The 20,926-nt window shown below is 42.9% G+C and overlaps 1 protein-coding gene across 3 annotated transcripts in view; it reads left to right on the top strand.

Annotated features, from left to right (window-relative positions):
* Positions 1 to 11,964: 11,964 nt before the first annotated feature.
* Positions 11,965 to 20,926, top strand: part of Upb1 (beta-ureidopropionase 1) — a 30,210-nt gene continuing 21,248 nt past the window's right edge. For 2 of the 3 annotated variants that reach the window (XM_051186903.1, XM_051186905.1), the window contains exons 1-2: positions 11,965 to 12,157; positions 18,777 to 18,948. In XM_051186903.1, the coding sequence (XP_051042860.1) occupies positions 11,982 to 12,157; positions 18,777 to 18,948 (348 nt within the window). In that variant the 5' untranslated portion in view covers positions 11,965 to 11,981. Of the gene's footprint in view, positions 12,190 to 18,776; positions 18,949 to 20,926 lie in introns of all 3 variants that reach the window. The other variant, XM_051186904.1, reaches the window with a different exon arrangement.

Raw genomic sequence — 20,926 nt, forward strand, 5'->3', positions numbered from 1 at the left:
TGTCAGTTCTATTTTTAATTATTTAAGAGAACTCTGTACTGATTTCCATCAGTTTACAGTCCTATTAGCAATGACTGAGTGTTCCCCCATATCTTCACCAACATTTTTTTGTCCTTTTTTTCATTCCTTCTTTAACTGAACACAATTTTTTTTCATACAACATAGTCTGATCACGACTTCCCTCAGCTCCTCCAAGATTCTCCTCACCTCCCCATCCACCCAACTCCACATTCATTCTTTCCTTAGCTTTAAAATTACAGAAAACAAATAACAAAATATAAATACAAGCCCACACACAAACACATACAAGCAAAAAAAAAAAAAAAAAGTTTTTTTTAATGCCCAAACAAAGCAATAGGAGGCAAAACATCTACAAAAACACCATTGAGTTCACTTTGCTTTGATAACTACCCATGCAGCCTGCCCTTAAGTGTGGTGAATACACCCAGTCAGACTCCATGGGAGAAAACTTGACACTGCTTCTTTGGAGTCATCGACCGCCTCTGCTTTTTACAATCTTTCAGCCTCCTCTTCTGCATAGCTCCCTAAGCCTTGAGAAGAGAAGTCTGATGAAGACATCTCCTTTAAAGCTGAATGCTCCAAAGTCTCTCACTCTCTGCACACAACCCATTTGTGGATATCCATGACAGCCTCTGTATACAGCATGAGGCTTCTCTAATGATGACTAAGCAAGGCACTGATTTATGGGTATAGCAGAATGTCATTAGGAGTCATTTTCTTGCTATGTTCCTTTAGCAAAGCAATAGTATTTTGTTTTCCCCTAGGCCTATAGCCTATCTAGTCTCAGGATCTTAACCACCCTAGAAATGTCAGGCATGGGTTCCATCTCATGGAGAAAGCCTTAAATCCAATCAAATAGTAGTTGGTTATTTCTACAATGTTTGTGCCACTATTCCATCAGCAGAAGCATGTCACTATTGTAGATCACAGGGTTTTTAGCTGGGTTGGTGACCACCTTTCCCCTCTAGCAGTGAGCAGAGTACCTTCTAGTACCCCAAATATTAATCAGTAGGTGCAAAGGCTCTAGGTAGGCACAAGCTTGACTTCTCTGTGATAGATGGAATGTGTGTTGCCATCAGCAATAGGTCCTTACCATCAGTTTGTGGAGAAAAACCAATAGCATGAAGTGTTTCAGGGCTTCCATGGAGCCCTTTGGCCAGTAACTCAACTAGATGTAACCCATTCCTGGCACTGGAGGTTTCACTTGGTGGTCTAAGATGTCTAGGTAGGGCATTGTCTTCCCCATTGTTTGGTGACTCCATTTAGGTTCCTTTCATATACGTATAAATTTTAGGAGGCTTCTACAGTAGCAGACTTCATATAGCACCTCAAATAGCCTTTAGTGTTAGCTGGTCCTACCCATATTCTCTCTCTTATCCCTTTCTTCCTCCTCCCCACACCCACATTGAATCTTTCTACTCTGGTCTGAACACCTCCCATGTCTCTCTATAATTTATAGTGTCTATAATAATAATTCTGTTTCCTCTTGTCTCTTCCTTAGGTACCTAACCTCTGTAGTTAGATGGATTGCAACATACACATGGAAGACTTAAAAACGAATGTGTCCATTTAAGAGAAAACATAATATTTGTCTCTTTTGAGTCTGAGTTACCTAACTGAGGATGATTTTTTTTCTAGCTCAATCCATTTATAGGATGTATTGGTCCAGGTTCTTTAGAGAAACAGAACTGATAGAATGATTGAATACGTACATGCACATACATACATACATACATACACAGTGATTTATTCAGGTAGCTTACAGGCTGTAGTCCAACTATTCCAACAATGGCTGTCATCCATGGGATGACTAAGAATCCAATGGTTGTTTGGCCCAGGCAGCTGGATGCTTCAACTGGTCTTCAGTATATGCCAGAATCCAGATGAAATCAACTTTATGCCAGTGAAGGAATGGACTTGCCAATAAGAATGAGAACAAGCAGGCAAAGAGCAAAAGTTTCCTTCTCCATGTTCTTTACAGGCTGCCACCTGAAGGTGTAGCCCAGATTTTAATGTGGGTTTTCCTACCTCAGCTGATCCACTCAAGAAAAATCTCTCACAGGTATACCCAATATCTTGGGTCTTAGTTAATTCCACATGTTGTGAAGTTGATAAACAACTATAGTCATCCCATCTGTGAATTTCATAATCTCATTTTAAGAGCTGTTGTGTATTACAGTTTCATTATCTGATAGATACTATCCACTGATAGATATCTAGGCTATTTCCGACCACTGACTAATATAAAAAGAGCAGCAACAAGCATGGACGAGAAAGTACCTCAGTGATGGGATGTAGAACATATGGGTGTATGGTCAACAGTAATATAGCTGAACCTTGAAGTACATCTACTCCCAGCTTTCTGAGAAACCTGCCACGCTGATTTCCATAGTGGCTTTAAAAGTTTGCAGTCCTGCCACCCATGAATAAGTGTTCTACTTTCCCCACATCTTTGCCAGTATGTGTTATCATTTGTTTTATTGCTCTCGGCCAACCTGACTGGTATAAGATAAAATCTCAAAGTAGCTATAATTTGCATTTCCCTTATGACTAAGGATGATGAATATTTCTTTAAATGTTTCTCAGTCATTTGAGTTTTATCTTTTGGGAGCTCTCTGCTTATTCTATATCCCATATTTAATTTGGGATATATGTTTTCTTGATGTTCAGTCTTTTCATTTTCTGGAATTTTAGATGATAACCATCAATCTGATGTGTATGTAATTGGTGAAAATCTTTTCCTGTTCTCTAGGCTGCCATTTTGCCCAAATGATGATGTTCTTTGAAATATAAGCTATTTTTACATTCATGAAGTTTCATTTATTAATTGCTGGTCTTAGTGTCTGTGCCATTGGCATCCTGTTCAGAAAACCCTTTCCTGTGCCAATGAGTTCAAGCCTATTCCCCATTTTATCTTCTATCACATTCAAGGTATCTGGTATTATCTTAAGGTCCTTGGTCCATTGGAGTTTGGTTTTGTGCAGGGTGATAAATATGGATCTATTTGGATTCTTTTATATGACAGCCATCCAGTTTGACCAGCACCACTTTTTTTAAAGATACTTTCTTGTTTCCAGTGTGTGTTTTCAGATTCTTCATTTAAAAAAAATCAGGTGTTCATTGGTGTAAAAACTTATGTCTGGGTCTTCAGTTTAATTCTGTTGATCAATGTGTGTGTGTGTGTGTGTGTGTGTGTGTGTGTGTGTGTTTATATCAATACTATGCTGTCTTTATTACTATATAGCTCTGTAGTACAACTTGAGGTCTGGGATGACGACACCACCAGCAGCTCATTTATTATTTAAGATTATGTTACCTATCCTATGTTTTTGTGTTTCCATATGAAGCTGAAAATTGTTTTTTTTTTTCAATTTCCATGAATTGTTGGAATTTTGATGGTGATTGCATTGAATCTGTAGATTGTTTTTGGTAGAATGGCTATTTCTACCATAATAATCCTACTAATCCATGAGCATTAAAGATCCTTCCATCTTCTGGTGTCATCAATTTTTCTTCAGTGTCTTAAAGTTTTTATCATACAAGTTTTTCACTTGCTTGGTTAGAATTATCACCCAATATTTCCCAGGTTATTGTGAAAGATACTTTTTTTCTGGTTTCTTTTATATACAGTCTGTCATTTATATATAGGAAACCTATTGATTTTTGTGTGTTAATTTTGTATCCTGCTACTTTGCTGAAAGTGTTTATGAACTCTAAAAGATTCCTGGTCGAGTTTTTAGGGCCTTCTATGTATAAAACCACCTCATCTATAAATAAGGATATTTTGATTTCTTTCTTTCCTATTTGTATCCCCCTTGATCTTCTTCAACTGTTTTTTGCTCTTGTTAAGACTGTAAATATTATAATGAATAAATATGAAGAAAGGGACATCCTTGTCCCTGATTTTAATGGAAACACTTAAGTTTCTCTCTGTTTAGACTGATTGGCTGTGGCCTTGCTGTAGATTGTCTTTATTGTATTGAGCTATATCCCTTGTATGCCCAGTCCTGCCAGAACTTTTATCATGAAGGGATGTTGGGTTCTGTAAAATATCCTTTCTGCATCTCAAGAGGTGATCATCATGTGGTTTTTGTCTTTAGTCTGTTTATAGGGTGGATTATACTTACTGATTTGGCTATGTTGAACAAACCCTGCATCTCTGATGTGAGGCCAGCTTGATCATGTTCTTTTTCATGTGTTCTTGGATCCAGATTGCAAGTATTTTATTGAGATTTTTTGAATCTCTGTTCATAAGGGAGTCTATAATTTTCTTTTTTGTTCTGTCTTTGTGTGGCTTTGTTATCAGGGAAATTGTGGTTTCATATATAGAATTAGGAAATTTTTCTTCAGTTTCTATCTTGCAGAAGTACTTGAAGAGTATATAAGGCATTAATTCTTTTCTGAAGGTCTGGTAGAATTCTGAATTGAGTTCATCTGGCCCTGGATTTCTGTTAGTTTGTTTGTTTTGTGGTTTTTGGTTGGGAGACTTTTAATTACTCCTTCTATTTCACTAGGTGTTACAGGTTTATTTAAATTGCTTATAGGATCTTGATTTAAATTTGGGATGTCATCTATATCAAGAAATTCATCTATTTCTTTTAAGTTTTTCAGTTAAATGGAATACAGATTTAAAGTTTGTTTTTTGATTCTCTGAATGTCTTCAGCATCACTTGTAATGTCCCCCTTTTGATCTCTGATTTTACTTATTTGGATTGTCTCTCTTATAGGTAATATGGCCAATCTTATTGATTTTCCTAGAGAACCACTTCTTTGTTTCATCAGTTCTTAGTATTTATTGTTTCTATTTTTATTGACTTCAGCCTTGACTTTGATTATTTCTTGGTATCTACTGATTTTGGGTGTCATTTATTCTTGCTATTCTAGAGTTTTCAAGTGTATAATTAAGTTACTAATATGAGGTATCTCCAATTTTTTAATGTATGTATATGTGCTGTGAACTTGCCTCTTAATGCTGCCTTCCTTATTTCCATAGGTTTATGTTGTGTTTACATTTTCATCCAATTCTAAAAAGATTTTCATGTCCTTTTTGATGTCTTTCCTGACACATTTTTCATTCAGAAGCGAATTGTTCAGTTTCCATAAGTTTGTATGCATTCTGCTGTTCCTATTGTTGTTGATATCCAGCTTTAGTCAGATATGACAGAGGGTTTTATTTCAAATTTCTTACAGATGTTGAGAATTGCTTTGTGTCTTAGTATATGGTCACTTTTGGAGAAATTTCCATGAGCTGCTGAGAAGAAAGTATATTCTGTAGTGTTTGGGTAGAATTTTCTGTAGATGTCTTCTAGGTCTATTTGGTTTAAGATGTTATTTAACTCCATAATTTCTCTGTTTAGTTTTTGTCTGGATGAGCTGCCTATTGACAAGAGGAGGAACTCTCCCGCTCTTGGTGTGTGAGGGTCAATGTGTGATTTTAGAGGTAGCAGTGTTTCTTTTGTCAAGTTGGGTGCCCTTGAGTTTGGTGCATGGATGTTAAGAATTTAAATATTCTCTTGATAGATTTTTTTCCCTTTTGTGAGTATATGGTGTCCTTCCCTATCTCTTGTGATTAGTTGATAGTCCATTTTGTCAGATATTAAAATGGCTATACCTGCTGGCTTCTTGGGTCCATTTGCTTGGAATATCTTTTTCCTGGTGGAAATGCCTATTCTTTATAGAGAGATGTGTTTCTTGGATACAACAGAACAATGGATCCTGTTTTCTAATTCATTCTGTTAGTCTGTGTCTCAATAACATTGAGAGTTTTCAATGAGCGGTATTTATTGATTCCTGTTATTTTATTGTTATAGTGTGGGTCTTCCTCTTTTAATGAACTATTCTGGGATTATTTGTTGCTTGCATCTTCTTGGGTGTAGTTAACATCTTCAGACTAAAGTTTTCATTTGAGTGCCTTCTGTAGGGCTGCATTGGCAGAGAGATATATATGGCTTAAATTTGTTTTTATCCTGGAACACTGACACCCCTCCCCCATCAATTGGGATTGATACCTTTGCTGGTTATAGTAGTCTTCAATGACATTTATAGTCCCTTCAATTTTGTAGAACACCTGTCCAAATCTTTCTGGCTTTTAGAGTCTCAATTGAGAAGTCAGGTGTGAATTGGTATTGTGTTAGTTTTTCCCTTGTAGCTTTTAATAGTCTTTCTGTACATTTAGTATTTGGATTATGCTGTGTCATGGAGAATTTCTTTTCTAGTTCTATTTGGTGTTCTGTATGCTTCCTGTATATTGATAGGCACGCCCTTGTATAGGGTTGGTGTATTTTTTTTCCCCGCTGGTTTTGTTAAAAAGTATTTTCTGTGCCTTTGATCTGGGTTTCCTCTCTTTCCTATACCCTCATTATTCATATAATCACTCTTTTCACAGGGTCCCAGACTTTCTAGATGTTTTGTTCCTGGAGGGGTTTTTTGTTTGTTTGTTTGTTTGTTTGTTTGACCTTTTCTTTGGTGGAAGTATCCATTTCTTCTACTTTGTCTTCAACCCCTGGGTTTCTTCTCTCTTCTGTTTCTTGTACTCTGTTGATGGGGCTTACCTCTAAGGTTTTGTTTGACATCCTAAATTTTTCATTTCCAGTTTTATTTTAATTTGTATTTTCTTTAGTGATTCTACTTTCATGATATGAATTATTTTCATTATTTTATTCAACTGTTTGTGTTTTCACTAAGGGATTTATTCATATCCTCCTTCAGGTCCTTGAACATATTCATAATTGCTATTTTGAAGTCCTTGTCTTGTGCTGCAGCTAGATTGCATTTCTCAGGGCCTTCTGTAATAGGCTTACTGACATCTGGTGGAGGCATATATATTGTCTTGGCTGGTCATATCTGAGATTTTTGCCTTGGCATCTAGGTATCCGAAGTCATGATGTATGGGATGTTTCTTGGTGTCCATATCTGGTCTTGTCTTTGTTGAATGTGTGTTCTACTCTTTAGCTGCTGTTTCTGGATTCTAGGCAAGCATGGTGGCTGTGGTGGCCCTAATAGAGATTGCTTCTGCAGGTAGGTGGGTGGCAGAAAGGAATGGAGATGGTGGAGGAGGAATGCCTGAGAGCCTCTGGAAAGAGCTAGAGAGACTGAGTTAGCACCAACAGGGTGTCTCCAGGGAAGTGCTGGGTAAGACAAAAACTAAGTCTGAAGAGACAGGACTGTAAGGGCTAAGGGGACCCTGGGTCACACCAAGAGGTGAAATCTCCAGCAAATGGAGTTGGAGTAGAGAAGGGGCTCCTACAAGCAAGTCTTTGTTTTCTTGATAATGGTGGCCATCCTGCCCTGGGAGAGAGACTCTCAAAGCAGCTCTCCTGATCACTGAGCATATAGAACACCTTTTCAACATCAGTCACCATTTGCATTCATTCTTTTAAAGACTGTATATTCACTGGTTGGTTCTGTGGGTTGTATCATTCTCTGGGGCTTTTAAATTTCATCTAATCCAATTTGTCAATTCTTGGGATTACTTCCTGTGGTAGTGGTGTTTCTTTTTCAGGAAGTTCTCAGTTATAAGGCGTATCTTGAAATTTTTTGCCTGTGTTTTATTCTAGAACTTTCAAGAAGAGTTCTGGCATGACAATAAAGCTTTGATCCATTTTGAGTTGATTTCTGTGTAGGGTGAGCAGGAACATTTTCACCTTCCACAGTGTAGGTTCTGGGATAGAAACTGAGTTGTTAGGATTGGTGGCAAGTACCTTTACCACTAAGCCAACTCACTGGCTCTGTCATTGGAATTTTGATGGAGAGAGACTGCTGAAATCTGTGTATCACTTTCAATGACATGGTTATTTCCAAATATTAATTCTATGCACAATGGGGGGGTTCTATCTTTTAGCACCTCCTTCGGTTTATTTTTTCAATGCTTTAAAGTTTTCATTAAAGAAGTATTTCATCACCTTGGCAGAGCAGTTTATTTTAGGCACATTTAAGCACAGCATGATTGGGAGGGGGGAGTTTCCTGGTATAATTAACTCAATCCCATGTGCACAGTAAAGCTTAAGACATGACTACATTGAAACTCTTTGTAAAGTACACATGACATCTTGCATAAAAATGGGTTCTATACATTGAGTCCATGTAACATCTTCCATAAAGATAGGCTCTGTAAATTAACCGAGAAAAGCAAGCGAATGATAGGGTGTGGGGAGGATCTTGTGTGGTTCAGTCCTACAGCTAGGACAAAGGTCATCAGGCTATAACTACCTCTGCTCCCAGCCTCCTGGGCAGAAAACGGGTTATACAACTCTCTCTTTAAGAGACAAGCCTGCATGTTTAACATTCCTGGATTCCCTAGTGCTTATCTGTGAGCACAAGGACCTCGTGCCTCCTACAGCTTTTTTATTAGACTAATATAATCCCAGGCATCCTGGCACATACTAAACCATAACAGTACTAATGGGGCTGAGTCAGGAGGATTGCCAGTTTGGAGCTGACCTGGCCTTCATAGCAAGTTCTAAACCAATTCCAGTAAGATTACCAATAAAAACAAACAAAGGAAACAATATAAACAAGCCATTTCTACTTAATATTTTTTCTGAGTCATTTAAACCTTGCAAAGTGTTTGGGCTCATGTCTTTTTTAATTCATTCATTTCTCAGACAACTTTGATAGCCACATTAATGAAATTAATTATATCCCAAAGAAGCAAAAATTAACCCAAAGACTGTTGAGAAGGGTATAAAGGCCTAGTGAGAAAGATGAACCTTGTTATAAACTTAAACTCCTGATTTTAAGAAGTACTCAATGAGGGTTGGAGAGATAGCTCAGTGGTTAAGAGCCCTGATTGCTCTTGCAGAGGCCAGAGTTCAATTCCCAGTACCCACAAGGCAGTTTAACAACTGCCGTTCCAGGGGATCGGATGCCTTCTTTTTGTTTGTTTGTTTTTCAAGACAGGGTTTCTCTGTATTTCTTTGGAAACTGTCCTGGAACTTTCTCTGTAGACCAGGCTGGCCTCGAACTCACAGAGATCCACCTGCCTCTGCCTCCCGAGTGCTGGGATTAGAGGCATGGGCTACCTATGCTCGTCTCTGATGCTTTCTTCTGGCCTTTACAGGCACTGTATGCATGTGAGGCATGGCCACACAGTTCAGAAAAAGTATCCATTAAACATCAAAATAAAAATAAAGAAGTAACCAACAAGGAAGAACTGTCCAGTTGATTACTCTTGCGCTCTCTCTCTCTCTCTCTCTCTCTCTCTCTCTCTCTCTCTCTCTCTCTCTCTGTGTGTGTGTGTGTGTGTTGATATTTTTAAGACAGTGTATATAACTCAGGCTAACCCCCAAGTGTCAATCATCTCATCTCAGCCTTCCACTGCTGGGGTTACAAACCTGGGCCATCACTTCAGCCAGCTTTAATCTGTTTTCTAATCAGATGCAACCATTCAATAAGTAGCATAAGGAGTATTGTCTATGCCTGTTCTGACATAGGAAAACCTCCTTTGACCATTCTACAGTTTTCCTTCTGTGTTTTAATTTATTTCAGGTTTCATTCAATTTAGAAAGAGTTTTGCTTAAACCCTTCCAGTTGGCAGTCAGGTACTCTAAGGGTGAGTCTCGTGGGGTGTTGCCATGCCTCTAGAGCAATGTTTCTCAACCTGTGGGTCATAGCATTAGGAAGGTTGAGGACCATTGCTCCAGAGGTAACAACTAAATATGTAATGAACATACCCATCACATAGAATGGTCTTGAGTAGTTTGTCATTAGCATGCTATTCAACTCATCAACAAAAGAAACAGTAGGGTGTTAAAAAACCAGACAAAGTAATTTACAGGTGAATTCAAACCTACTCAATGCTTTGACTATTGCATCTCCACTGGACAGAACTTATTTGTGTTTGCAATGGAAGGTACAGATGCTGAGGTAGAGTGTTCTAGACAACACATCCACTAGTCTCTTCTCTCCTTCAAAGTCTTTCCTGACTAAACACAAACCTCCCCTCCCTTATACAGTCAGCCCCTTTCCTATGGTAGCTATGGTTTTTGTCATTACCAACAAGCCCAATGCATCATGATATCATCACCTATTTGACTAGACAAAGCTTCTATACTATCCTAAACAAAGACTTCTAACCATTCACTAACAAACTGGTGCTTTCAGGCAAGTAGGGCAATGACATGCAATTCCAAAATGAAAGGAACAAGTCTACGAGTGCTCAGGTGAGAAACAGGGAGCATCCAGCATTGAATCATTTTCTGTCCTTGCTCTAGACAGGTGTTTCTCTTTAACAAGACAGTTTAGCTTTGCAAATGAGGCTGGAAGAAAATCCATTAAAAATTGATCCTGAAGATACAGATGACTGCTGACCTTGAAGGATGTTAAGCCAGTTCTTTGTTGTGAGCCACCATGTACTTTTGAAGGAGAGCCCACTGTGGGTGGTGCTATCCCTGGGCTGGTGGTCCTGGGTTCCATAAGAAAGCAGGCTAAGCAAGTCTTAGGGAGCAAGCCAGTAAGCAGCACCCCTCCGTGGCCTCTGCATGAGCTCCTGCCTCCAGGTTCCCTGCCCTGTTGGAGTTCTTTTCCTGACTGCTTTTGATAAAGGACTGTTCCATGGAACTGTGAGTGAAATAAACCCTTTCCTCCCTAAGTTGTTTTTGATCATGGTGCCTGTCACAACAATAGTGACTAAGACAACACTAACCCACTGTAAATACTACCTAAGCAACTGACACATTGTACTAGTTATAGAATAATACAAAGGAAAAATAAAAAACCCTTCGAAATGGGCACACCTTGGAGGAAATGTTTTGATCAAGGTTGGTTGACTATGCAGCTGTGGGACCAAGGCATGGAAGGATGATGGCTATCTTTATATCTTTATACTTCAAATCACAGAGAAAAGGTAACTCTTGCCTGTCTTTGTATTATTCTTTGTGAAGTCTCACACACAAAGCCCTGAGTTTCTGAAAATGGAAGGTACTAGAAACTGCCAGATAACATGAAAGCCGTGACAAACCAAATATCTTAAGCCCCACCCTCTCTCCCCAGGGCCTGTAGCAAAGAGGCTGTGCTCTACCACTGATAACTCCAGCAAGTCTATAAAATAGTCACAGGATTGCAGTTCACAGATAAAGCAACAGATGACCTGGTGTACCAGATTAGCTCTCCAGGCCACAGAACTAAATCAGGGTCTTGGGACGGCTTCCCAAAGCTGGCTAGGCTTTCTTTAATTCATAGGAAGTTTGTAAGTGAACTCTTCTCTAGCTCCCAAGTGAGGGCTATCTGTGGATTAGAGGGAACAGCAAGAGGGGTTGTGGCCACCACTACTACCTCCAAGAAATTTCTAATGTATCTGGCAAAGCGCCTACGTGGACATATGTCCCGTAGGCGACAGAGATCTGAAGTACAGAGGGACAGTCCCTGCTTGGGACCCGGAGTACAGAGGGAGAGTTCCCTGGTAGCGATCCGGGATTCCGCAGTACTGACTCCGGGGAAGTACCTGGGATACAAGGCTTATATCATCAACTGACTCACTGGTTCTATGGCGCAAAGAAAGACTAAGGCCTGCTATGGTTATAGTGCCAGGACTCTGGACTGGCCTCAGAAATATTCAGACACCAAATTATTGCTTCTTGACCATCAGTGGCCTGGTGGGAGTTTGGATTATTCTGGGGACCAAGACCCAGGTCAAATCCCCTAACCCAAGCCCCACTCACGGCCTGTCAAAGATCTCTGGCTATACCTGGAGCAGGAGAGGGAGAGTTCTGGGGATGAACAAGATCAAGACAGGAGAGAGAGGACACAGGGGACACCAGAGCTAGGGAAAACTGCCAGGGAAAGCCTCCAGCCGTGACCCACATTGGTCCAGAAGGCAAGTCTGGCCAAGTCTGGCACTTGGTGGAGAGCCAATGGGGTGTGTCACCATGAAGGTCCTGAGCATGGATTGGCTGCTGGCAGCAGAGGCATGAGGAGAGAGTTATCTGCTCTTGGGCCCTCCTCCCCTCTGACAGTCCAATACAATGCTGGATGGAGAGCTGCCAGGCTTCCACTGTCTTCTCCTCCCAATTCTGGGGCCAATAGGCAGAACATTCCTGTGGGACAGAAGAACCTGCAGCCTCTGGCCATGGCGGGACCTGAGTGGCAGTCATTGGAGCAGTGCCTGGAACAGCATCTGCCACCTGATGATTTGGGCGAGGTGAAACGAATTCTCTATGGCAAGCAGACTAGGTCAGGGATTCAGGGGTTGTGTTTAGGGAAGGGGAACGGGATTGTAGCCACCATGTGTGACCTTGAGGAGCAAGGGAAGGGCTTCTGGTCTGAGAATGGCTCTGTGAGGGCAATGATGAAGAATCCTACAGGCTGGCAGAGGCCATAGATGGAGCCTTTAGGGAGCGACCCCTTACAAACGGCTTTACCGCCTCCCACTACTGCCTGACACACACCTTGTGTGGAACAAAACAGGAAAGAAAGGGAATTTATCTCCTCAAACGATCTCTGTAAGTTACTAGCTTTGTCCCAGATCCCAGGCCTCTCTGGGGTCAGGTGGGTCTGTCCAATACCTCCAACTAGGGTCCCCTGATCTCTCCCTCTGCTGCGACCTAGCATCTTTGAGGTGGAGGCCTACTGAATCAAACTAGCTTCTGGACTGTTAAGCCAAGAGAATTGGCAGCACAACTTTCCCCACTCCAGGCAAGCTGGCAGTGGATCAACAGACCTTTATTTATTTTATTTTTAAGAGTAGTGCTGTTGGGCATCTGGTATAACAGAGCTGGGGAAAATACCCCCTCCTGGACTTCCTTTTCAGGCCATTTTTTCTGGAGCAACCAGAAAGTTGTCTTTAAATGGACTATGCCCTTGTCCTTTGCCTAAACCCTGTAAGGGGTATTCTCGGCTGTTAGAGTGAAATACAGACTCTGGCCTAGCTAAACCTCTTTCCACTTCCTTGCTCACAGTGGCCTGTTCAATGCAGCCTGTTTGCTCCATGACCTCTCCATGTGCCGGTGACCTTGTATTTAGGACCTTCATTACCCAAAGAGAATTGATGAAATCAGTGGACCTTAGCAGCCTTACAGTTCTGTGGGGAGGCCCGTTCCATTAAATCTACCCCAGCAAGTGGATGGAGACCAACTTTATTGGTGTTTATTTTTGGTTGGTTGGTTTTGGGGTTTTGGTTTTTTTCTTTGACAAAAAAACCAAAAACACCCCTCCCAAAAAACCTTTTCATAAGCTACGAAGGGCTAGATGACCCCCAAATGCTCTGCTTTCTACTGTACTTACAAGACCAGTCAGTCATGTGGGTGGGTGGTGTAGCTGAGTGGTCTGCCAGGCATGCTGGAAGCCTGGGTTTGCACAGCTCCATACAAAACTGTACAGCAGCAGCAAATCAGTCACACTGGAAGTGTTAGAACTGAGACTCCCAAAGATTGTCTTAAAGCAAGGGGTATCTCTGCCCAGTTTCCAGGGGTGGCAATTGCTTTGCTTTAAGGGGAAAGCCAGCATATTATTGTGGAATTTATACTGTTGGCATCAGAGGTAAAATGAAGGGACATTATGAAGACAGAAATGTTTCCCACAGAAGTGACAGGTACACATTTTGAATAGAGGGGAGACCAGGCCAAGGACTACCAAGTGGGAGGGATTGTATCAGCATTTGGAGACCCACAGAGCAGGGCACATTTGTAATGGAGGCTAAAATGCTAACCAGTGCTAGCCTGTGACTTCCAGGCCCTAACCCTGGGACTTGGCTCCCAGTAACTGAACAACGGCCTCCTCTCATTTTCTATTCTTTTCTTGGGTCCTGTTTCCCTGACAGCCTTTTCATGTTTTATCTCTTGAGGCATGAACAGGCGTACTTAATTCTTGTGCTCTTGGGGAGAGTTTCCAACTAAAGATAAGAGAATTGTTCTATCTTCAAAATACTTAAAAACTCCTTGCACTTAAACTCTCGTTCATTCTTCAGAGGCCAATTTATACATGGCTACTTCCCCAAATCATCATATCTCCAGATTTATTGCTGTGCCCAATGCACTGACAATGCTTAGTAAATATTTGCCAAGCGAGAGAGCTACATGAGTGAGTGTTGCCTACACCAGGCAGATGAGATCCCCAGAGAACAGAACCAAGAAGCACTCATTAATCCCTTCAACATTTGTTGCTCACTTATTCGTGCCTAGGACATTGGAGGGACTATTAGAAACACTTGGTTCCTGCCCTGGGCAGGGTGTTCTTTTTGTTTATTTTTTGCTGGTGTTGCTGAGATCCAAGCTCAGGGTCTCCTGCATACTAGATGAGTGCTGAGTGTGGCCACACAGATACCAGAATCTGACCAAATGCTTTTAGAAGTTCCCAGGAACGTAAACATTCAGTTCTTTCTCTTTTTTTTTTTTTTTTTTTTTTTTGGTTGGGGATGGGGGGTGGGGGGGTGGGAGGATAGGGGTGGGAGTTTGGGGGGTTGAGACAGGGTTTCTCTGTGTAACTCTGGCTGTCCTGGAACTCACTCACTTTGTAGACCAGGCTGACTTTGAACTCACAGAGATCTACCTGCCTCTGCCTCCCAAGTGCTGGGATTAAAGGTGTGTGTCACTACTGCCCGCCTCACTTTATTCTTCTTAAGGGCTGAGTAGGTGGGAGGACTCCAGGTTGGGCAGGGAAGTGACTTCAGGTGACATAGAGATGTCTGTTAGACAAAGATAGCTGTGACTCAAGTGATGAAATGGTGGGTGGGAGCCAGAGAATGGGGCTAAAGAGGACAAGAGATGTAAAGGGCCAAGATGAGGGTATGTGCAGAAGCACTCTGAGGAGAGGAGAGCCGGTGTGCATGTTCTCACATACTCACCTTTTTCTATTCTTCAAAAGGGAGAGACCCAGTCACCATTAGTGAAGAATGTAATGGGCCTGTGTACACTGGGAGGAATGTTCAAGCTATGAATCACTTGTTGTTTAGCAATAGGAGTATGGTCATCACAAAATAGGTGATTTTTGTGGTTGCATGAATTGACAAAGAGTACTTACATCAACCTAGATGGTGTAAACTAATCCTTTGCTATGGTACTTCTCCCTCCCTTCCCCCTCCTTTCCCCTTCCTTCCGTCCACTTCCCTCCCCTCCCCTTCTTAATATTGTCTTTATGTGGTGTTAGGAATGGAATTCAGGAGGCTTGGCACATGCCTTAGTTTTCTTTCTATTGCTGTGATAAGAATAATGACCAAAACAACTTGAGGAGGAAAGGTTTTAATCCAGTTTATAACTCACAGTCAATCCTGCAGGGAAGGATCTAAAGGCAGGATCCTGGAGTCAGGAACTGATGCAGAGGCCATGGAGGATGCTGCTTACTAGCTTGTTCTTCATAGCTTGTTCAACCTGCTTTCTTATAGAACCTATGACCACTTGCCTAAGAGCAGCATGACCCACAGTGAGCTGGGCCCTCCCACATCAATCATTAATTAAGAAATTGCCCCACAGGTTTGCCTGCAGGCCCATCTGATGGAGGCACTCCATCAACAGAGATTTCTTCTTCCTAGATACATCTAGATCTTGCAGCAGGCTGACAGAAGGCAGCCTGCACAATAAGTAGGGGCCACTAACCTGAACTGTGACCCTTTAACATAGACACTGGATGCCATCAAGAGAGGTTATGAACATGAGCTATCATGCTGCTGTTGGTGCAATACAGTGTCCGGCTTTATATAAACCATTATGGTCCATTCTAATTTAAAAGAGAAGCATTTACAGAAGGCAGTAACACAGTTACTGGTTATTATGATCAAGTGTTATGTTCTGCACGTAATTGTATATGCTGGACTTTTATATGGATGGCTATACCGTGTGTGCTTATATCAGGGTCGCTAAAAACACAGTACTATAATGTGCTATCATGTCATGACAACTAGGATGTCACTAGGTGATGGGACTCTTCCAGGTCCACTGTAGTCATAGATGACTGAAGTAAGTAATCTATGCAGTCCCTCACTGACAGAAAGGTCATCATGCCCACATGCCTCTATGTTATCAAGTGAAACAGGCAAGGCAAAGAGCAGAAAACACACAATGCTGCCGTTACATTTGTCATTTGTCACTGCTGTTAAATCTGTCATTGCTGCACCTCTTTAGAAGGATACACATAACATTAAGAGATGTGGACCTAAAGCTTGGAGATTTAGTTTTCATTTCCCTTCATAAACATGTTTCCTTTGTTACAATGCTCCAGTTTAATTATTAAAGAACTAATGGCAAAGATCCACTACAGGAAGAGAGATGACTTTCCCAAAGGGAGAGGTTGCTGAGAAAGCAGAAACCTAGGCCAAGCCCGGCAGTGGTGGTGCAGGCCTTTAATCCCAGCACTCGGGAGGCAGAGGCAGGTGGATCTCTGTGAGTCTGAGGTCAGCCTGATCTACAGAGCAAGAAACAGGACAGCCTCCAAAGCAAGACAGAGAAATCCTGCCCCCCCCAAAAAAAAACACCATAAAATGGTTGGGGGGGGTCACCACAACATGAGGAACTGTATTAAAAGGTTGCAGCTTTAGACAGGTTGAAAACCACTGAACTACAGGGTCAGACAGATGTATGCAGTCAGTATGAGATACCTAAGTAGACTCATTTCCTGGATTCCATTCCTTCAGTGCCCATCAAGTGGGTGGCTTTTCAGAGAAATCTATTCACTCATGATACAGGAGATTCATTGATAGGGTTAGAGTCTGGTTAATTTATAAATGGTGACTTCTTGTTCTGTGGATATATGGTCAAGAGGCAAGCCACATCATCCTGGACTTTAATAGAAGTGTTAACGCCATTTGTAGGGGATCTACTCTTACCACCTAGTCATATTCTAGGCCCTCTTAGAGGTTAGGACTTCAGTATTTCAAATGACAAGGGGTGGTCGAGGGACACATATCCAATCATTCACAGTGTTCATGCAGTGACTCCTCCCAGTCAGACCATTGCCTCCAGTGTAGATTTGGAACTCTTGCATATAAGCAGAGGAGGGAGTGAGGATTTCCACCATTAAATAACAGGATGGCAGAGAGAGCTTACAGACGGTAACCAGAAAAATAGATGGGGTCACCAAGAAGATGCAGAACCCCAATGCCAAAAGTCAGCTGACTACAGTATGGACAGCCTGGCCACCTTCCCTCAGGCCCAAGGGAATGAGTGTCTGCAGGGAGGGAGCTGGGAATGATCACGTGCTCAGGCTTATGGAAGGCAGAGGTGGGGGCAGCAATGGACTGAGATGGGATTCAGGAGGAAGGGGAGATTAACATATAGGATGGCCTTGCTCCAAAGACAGACAGCTGTGGGATGTGGTAGAAAGATGTCCACCAATGAGTGAGCCAGGCTTGTGCACCTGCCTCCTTCCTGGGCTGAGACCACAGGATGCTCTGGCAGGGCAGCCTGGCTCCTGGGCCTTTGGGAAACCAACACACAGAGCCCTTCTTCTCCCCCCCCCCTTTTCTCCCGGTGACAGGTGTCCACATGTCCTCAGTGTGTAGCTCCTAGGAAGCTGTGGGACTGTTTTCACCATCCCTGGGGACTGAGACCCACAACAGGGTCCCCTCCACCCAAGGGTGGGAGGACTCTGAGGCAGTCACGGTGAGGGGAGGCCGGGTGTGGGCACCGCAGCTATTTCTAACCTGCCAGAGGAAAGGGGGCCTTGACTGTTTGAAAAGCAGGCTGATTGTCAGGGGCGGAACCCAACTCACAGCTGTCAGGGAAAGCTCCTGCCAGGGGGTGGAGACAGGGGGGCTTGGGCTGACAGGGCTGTGATTTTGAAAGAAATGTCTTTAAGAGACTGACTTCAAGTAGGAGAGAAATATTATTATTAGGTAATGCCTGTCAGGTTATTTTTTGATGTGTTCTTGGTATTTCATAATCATTTTGCCTTTAGATGGTAAGCCCTTGGGCCATGAACTGTGCCCCTGGGGTTTTACCCCGGGCCTGGGCATGCAGGAGGCATCAGGAGGTAGTTACTGCCTGACCCAAAGTCTCTGCGGTAGAAGGTGAATAGTCCTCTAGCAGCTAGTGATGAACCACAAATGTAGGTAAGCATTTACACCTGCACCCTACTAAACCCACCCAGAATCCACCCAGTACCCACCCAGCACCCACCCAGCACCCACTCTGCACCAGGCATGGAGCTAGTTGAAGAAGTACTAAGGCTCTTGACTGACTTCCTAAAACTCAGCTCTTCTTGAGTACAGGCCTCTTTTTGTTGTTGTTGTTGTGATTGTGGTTTTTGTTTGTTTTTTGGGGGGGTTGTTTTGTTTTGTTTTTTGCCATTCCTGGCCTCCATCAGGCCTGTCTCCTGAGCTCCCTAGCCTCTCTCTGGTAGCACAGCTGGCCCAAACCCTAGGATCCACACAGCCCTCTGATTCTGGTTCAAACACACCTTTTGGAGCCAAGTCCTTCCTGTCTGTGCTGGCCGCTGGGACTGTACTCTTTGCCCTGATCCTCTGTAATTCCAAACTCCAGCCTGTTGATAGATAACACTTTCTCCCTTTGCCAGGCCTGGGCAGGCCTCCTCCAAGCTAGAGTCTCCCAATTCACAGCAGTGTAGTGTCCACACTCATCCCAGCCCGATGCTCTACAGGTCTCTTGGCCCTGTAGAAGGATTTCCAAGAGACACTCTACAGCTCTTCTTTATCTGATAAACAAAGAGATAGGGGGATTTTTGTCAGTGTGTGGGTCTGATTCAGGGCTTCATACATGGTAAGCCCACACTCTACATCTCTGATTCCCCCTTGCCTTGACCCAGGTAAGTGTGTTGGGTTGGGGGTAAATATATGAGTCTTCCAAATTCTCTCTTCTCTACTGCTTTTTCAGGAAGCTTGATCTGCCCAGAAAAGCTTTAGAAACTGCCTTGGAGAGAAACTTTGAGCTGAAGGGATATGCATTCCAAGCAGCCAAGGAGCAGCAGAGATGCCCCCAGATCGTGCGTGTGGGGCTCGTGCAGAACAGAATACCACTGCCCACGTCGGCCCCCGTGGCAGAACAGGTGTGGTCTCTTTTAGAATGCACATCCAACCGGGCTCTGGCTTGTCCAGTCCTACAGTCACTGGCTGGCTGTCCTGGGGGTCTTGTAGCCCAGGTTCCCAAAGAGCATCTGGGTCACTTCTCTGTCCTTTCTTCTTCCTTCCAGTCTTGTGCCCAGCTCTTGTCTTCCAGTCCTTCCTTTTCTCCTTCTCTCATTCCTTCCTCATCTTTCTACCCACCCTCGAGCCACTTTACCATGCCTGACCTGAACTTTCATTCACCAATTGGGAAAGTACCCCATTTGACAGCTTCTGTTTGCTGAAAGTCCAATGTGAGAATCTGGTAGACGTTCCTTCATGGTTGTGTAGCTCATCAATGTGGTAATACTTTACAGTTCTCTAAAATACCGTGTCACAGATCCAAGTGGTTTATTTATACAATGCAGTTGGAGGATTTTCATCCCACCTGCCAGTTCCCAAGTAACAACTCCAAGGTTTAGCCTTAATTATAATTGTTCAGGCTTCTTACTGGTTAGCTCTACATATAAGTTAACCCATTCTAATACTTTATATTTTACCATGAAGGCTCATGGCTTGTTACCGCACATCTTGCTTTCCTGGCATGACAACTCCCTCATTCCACATTCTTTCTCTCTGTAACTGTTTGGATTTCCCATCTAGCTATATTCTGCCCTGTCATAGGCCAAAATGGCTTCATTCATCAACCAATAAAATCAACACACATTCGCAGCATACAGAAGGACATACCACATCAATTCAGCTGGTCACATCTATATTAAAAAAAAAAAAAAAGGTTTTGCTGGAATTTCAATGGCTTTGTCCATAGCAGTAACCTCAGAACACTTGATAATTCTTAAGGAATTATCTGCAGGAAACCTCAGGTCACTTGAGTTCCAGGTCAGACTGGTCCTCTACTTCCTTATAAATGGAAGAAAGCTGAAAGGATGTGTGTGTGTGTGTGTGTGTGTGTGTAATTTCTGGAGAAAAGACCCAGGGACTCAGCCTGCTAGGCAAGCACATATTGCACAGAGTCACAGTCCCAGTTCTATTAAAAGATGACAGGGACAGGGGGTGTAAATCAGTGATGGAGCATTCACTTTGTATATGTGAGACTGTAGGTTTGATCCCCAACATACACACATATACCCCACACACAAGATGTGATTCTCAGTTCATTTTTCTCCCTGGATTTGTTGTTTGTGGACCATTTTGCCATCTAGAGTGTCAGGCTCCGGGACTAGAGGAAATTCTCAGCCCCACTGTACCTAGAAGGATGCTTTGCATGCTGATAGCTCTGAGAAAATGTAGTGTCACATGCCTGACTGGAGCTCACAGCCTCCTGGGAAGAGACTAAGAACACAGGAACAAATGTGCATTTTGGGGTGTCAGCTTGCCCTCCCCCCAACATTTTTTTTGAACAAACATATCTAATCGTCTTCTGGGAAGCAGACATTATGCTGAGGATGCAAATGACAAGTCTGCCCCTCCCCCCCCATCTCACCCCTGCCAAGGAACCTACAGGGCCCTGCACGTGACAAGCAGCAGGCATAGTACCTCAGTAGGAACAGTACTGCTGTTGGAGTGTTCACAAAGGGTTGAGAGAGTTTGTAGTGGGTGAGGTGGGATAAGGATGACATCCTCCAGAAGACTGGGGGGGGTGGCACACACTCCTGCCTAAGACCACATCCCAAGATTTAAACCAGCCAGAAGGCCAGACCTTACAGGATAGCAGAAGTGACAGAAAGAAATCACTGGAGCCTTGAATGCAGGATGGTCTAGGGTGGACTGCCTTGGAGTCTGAGAGCAGTTGGCCTAGGATGTGGGAGGGGTGTGTGTGGAGAGGTGCCCTGCATACTGGAAGTACAGCCATATTCATTCACACCTTCATCAACACGTGAGAAAGATGCTGTTTCTCCATCACAAGGTGGATGGGGGGGTGAGGTAGGATGGGGATGGTATAAGGGGGATGAAGGGTGGGGA

Source organism: Phodopus roborovskii, unplaced genomic scaffold (genome assembly GCF_943737965.1).
Source record: "Phodopus roborovskii unplaced genomic scaffold, PHOROB, whole genome shotgun sequence".
Classification (NCBI taxonomy): Eukaryota; Metazoa; Chordata; class Mammalia; order Rodentia; family Cricetidae; genus Phodopus; species Phodopus roborovskii.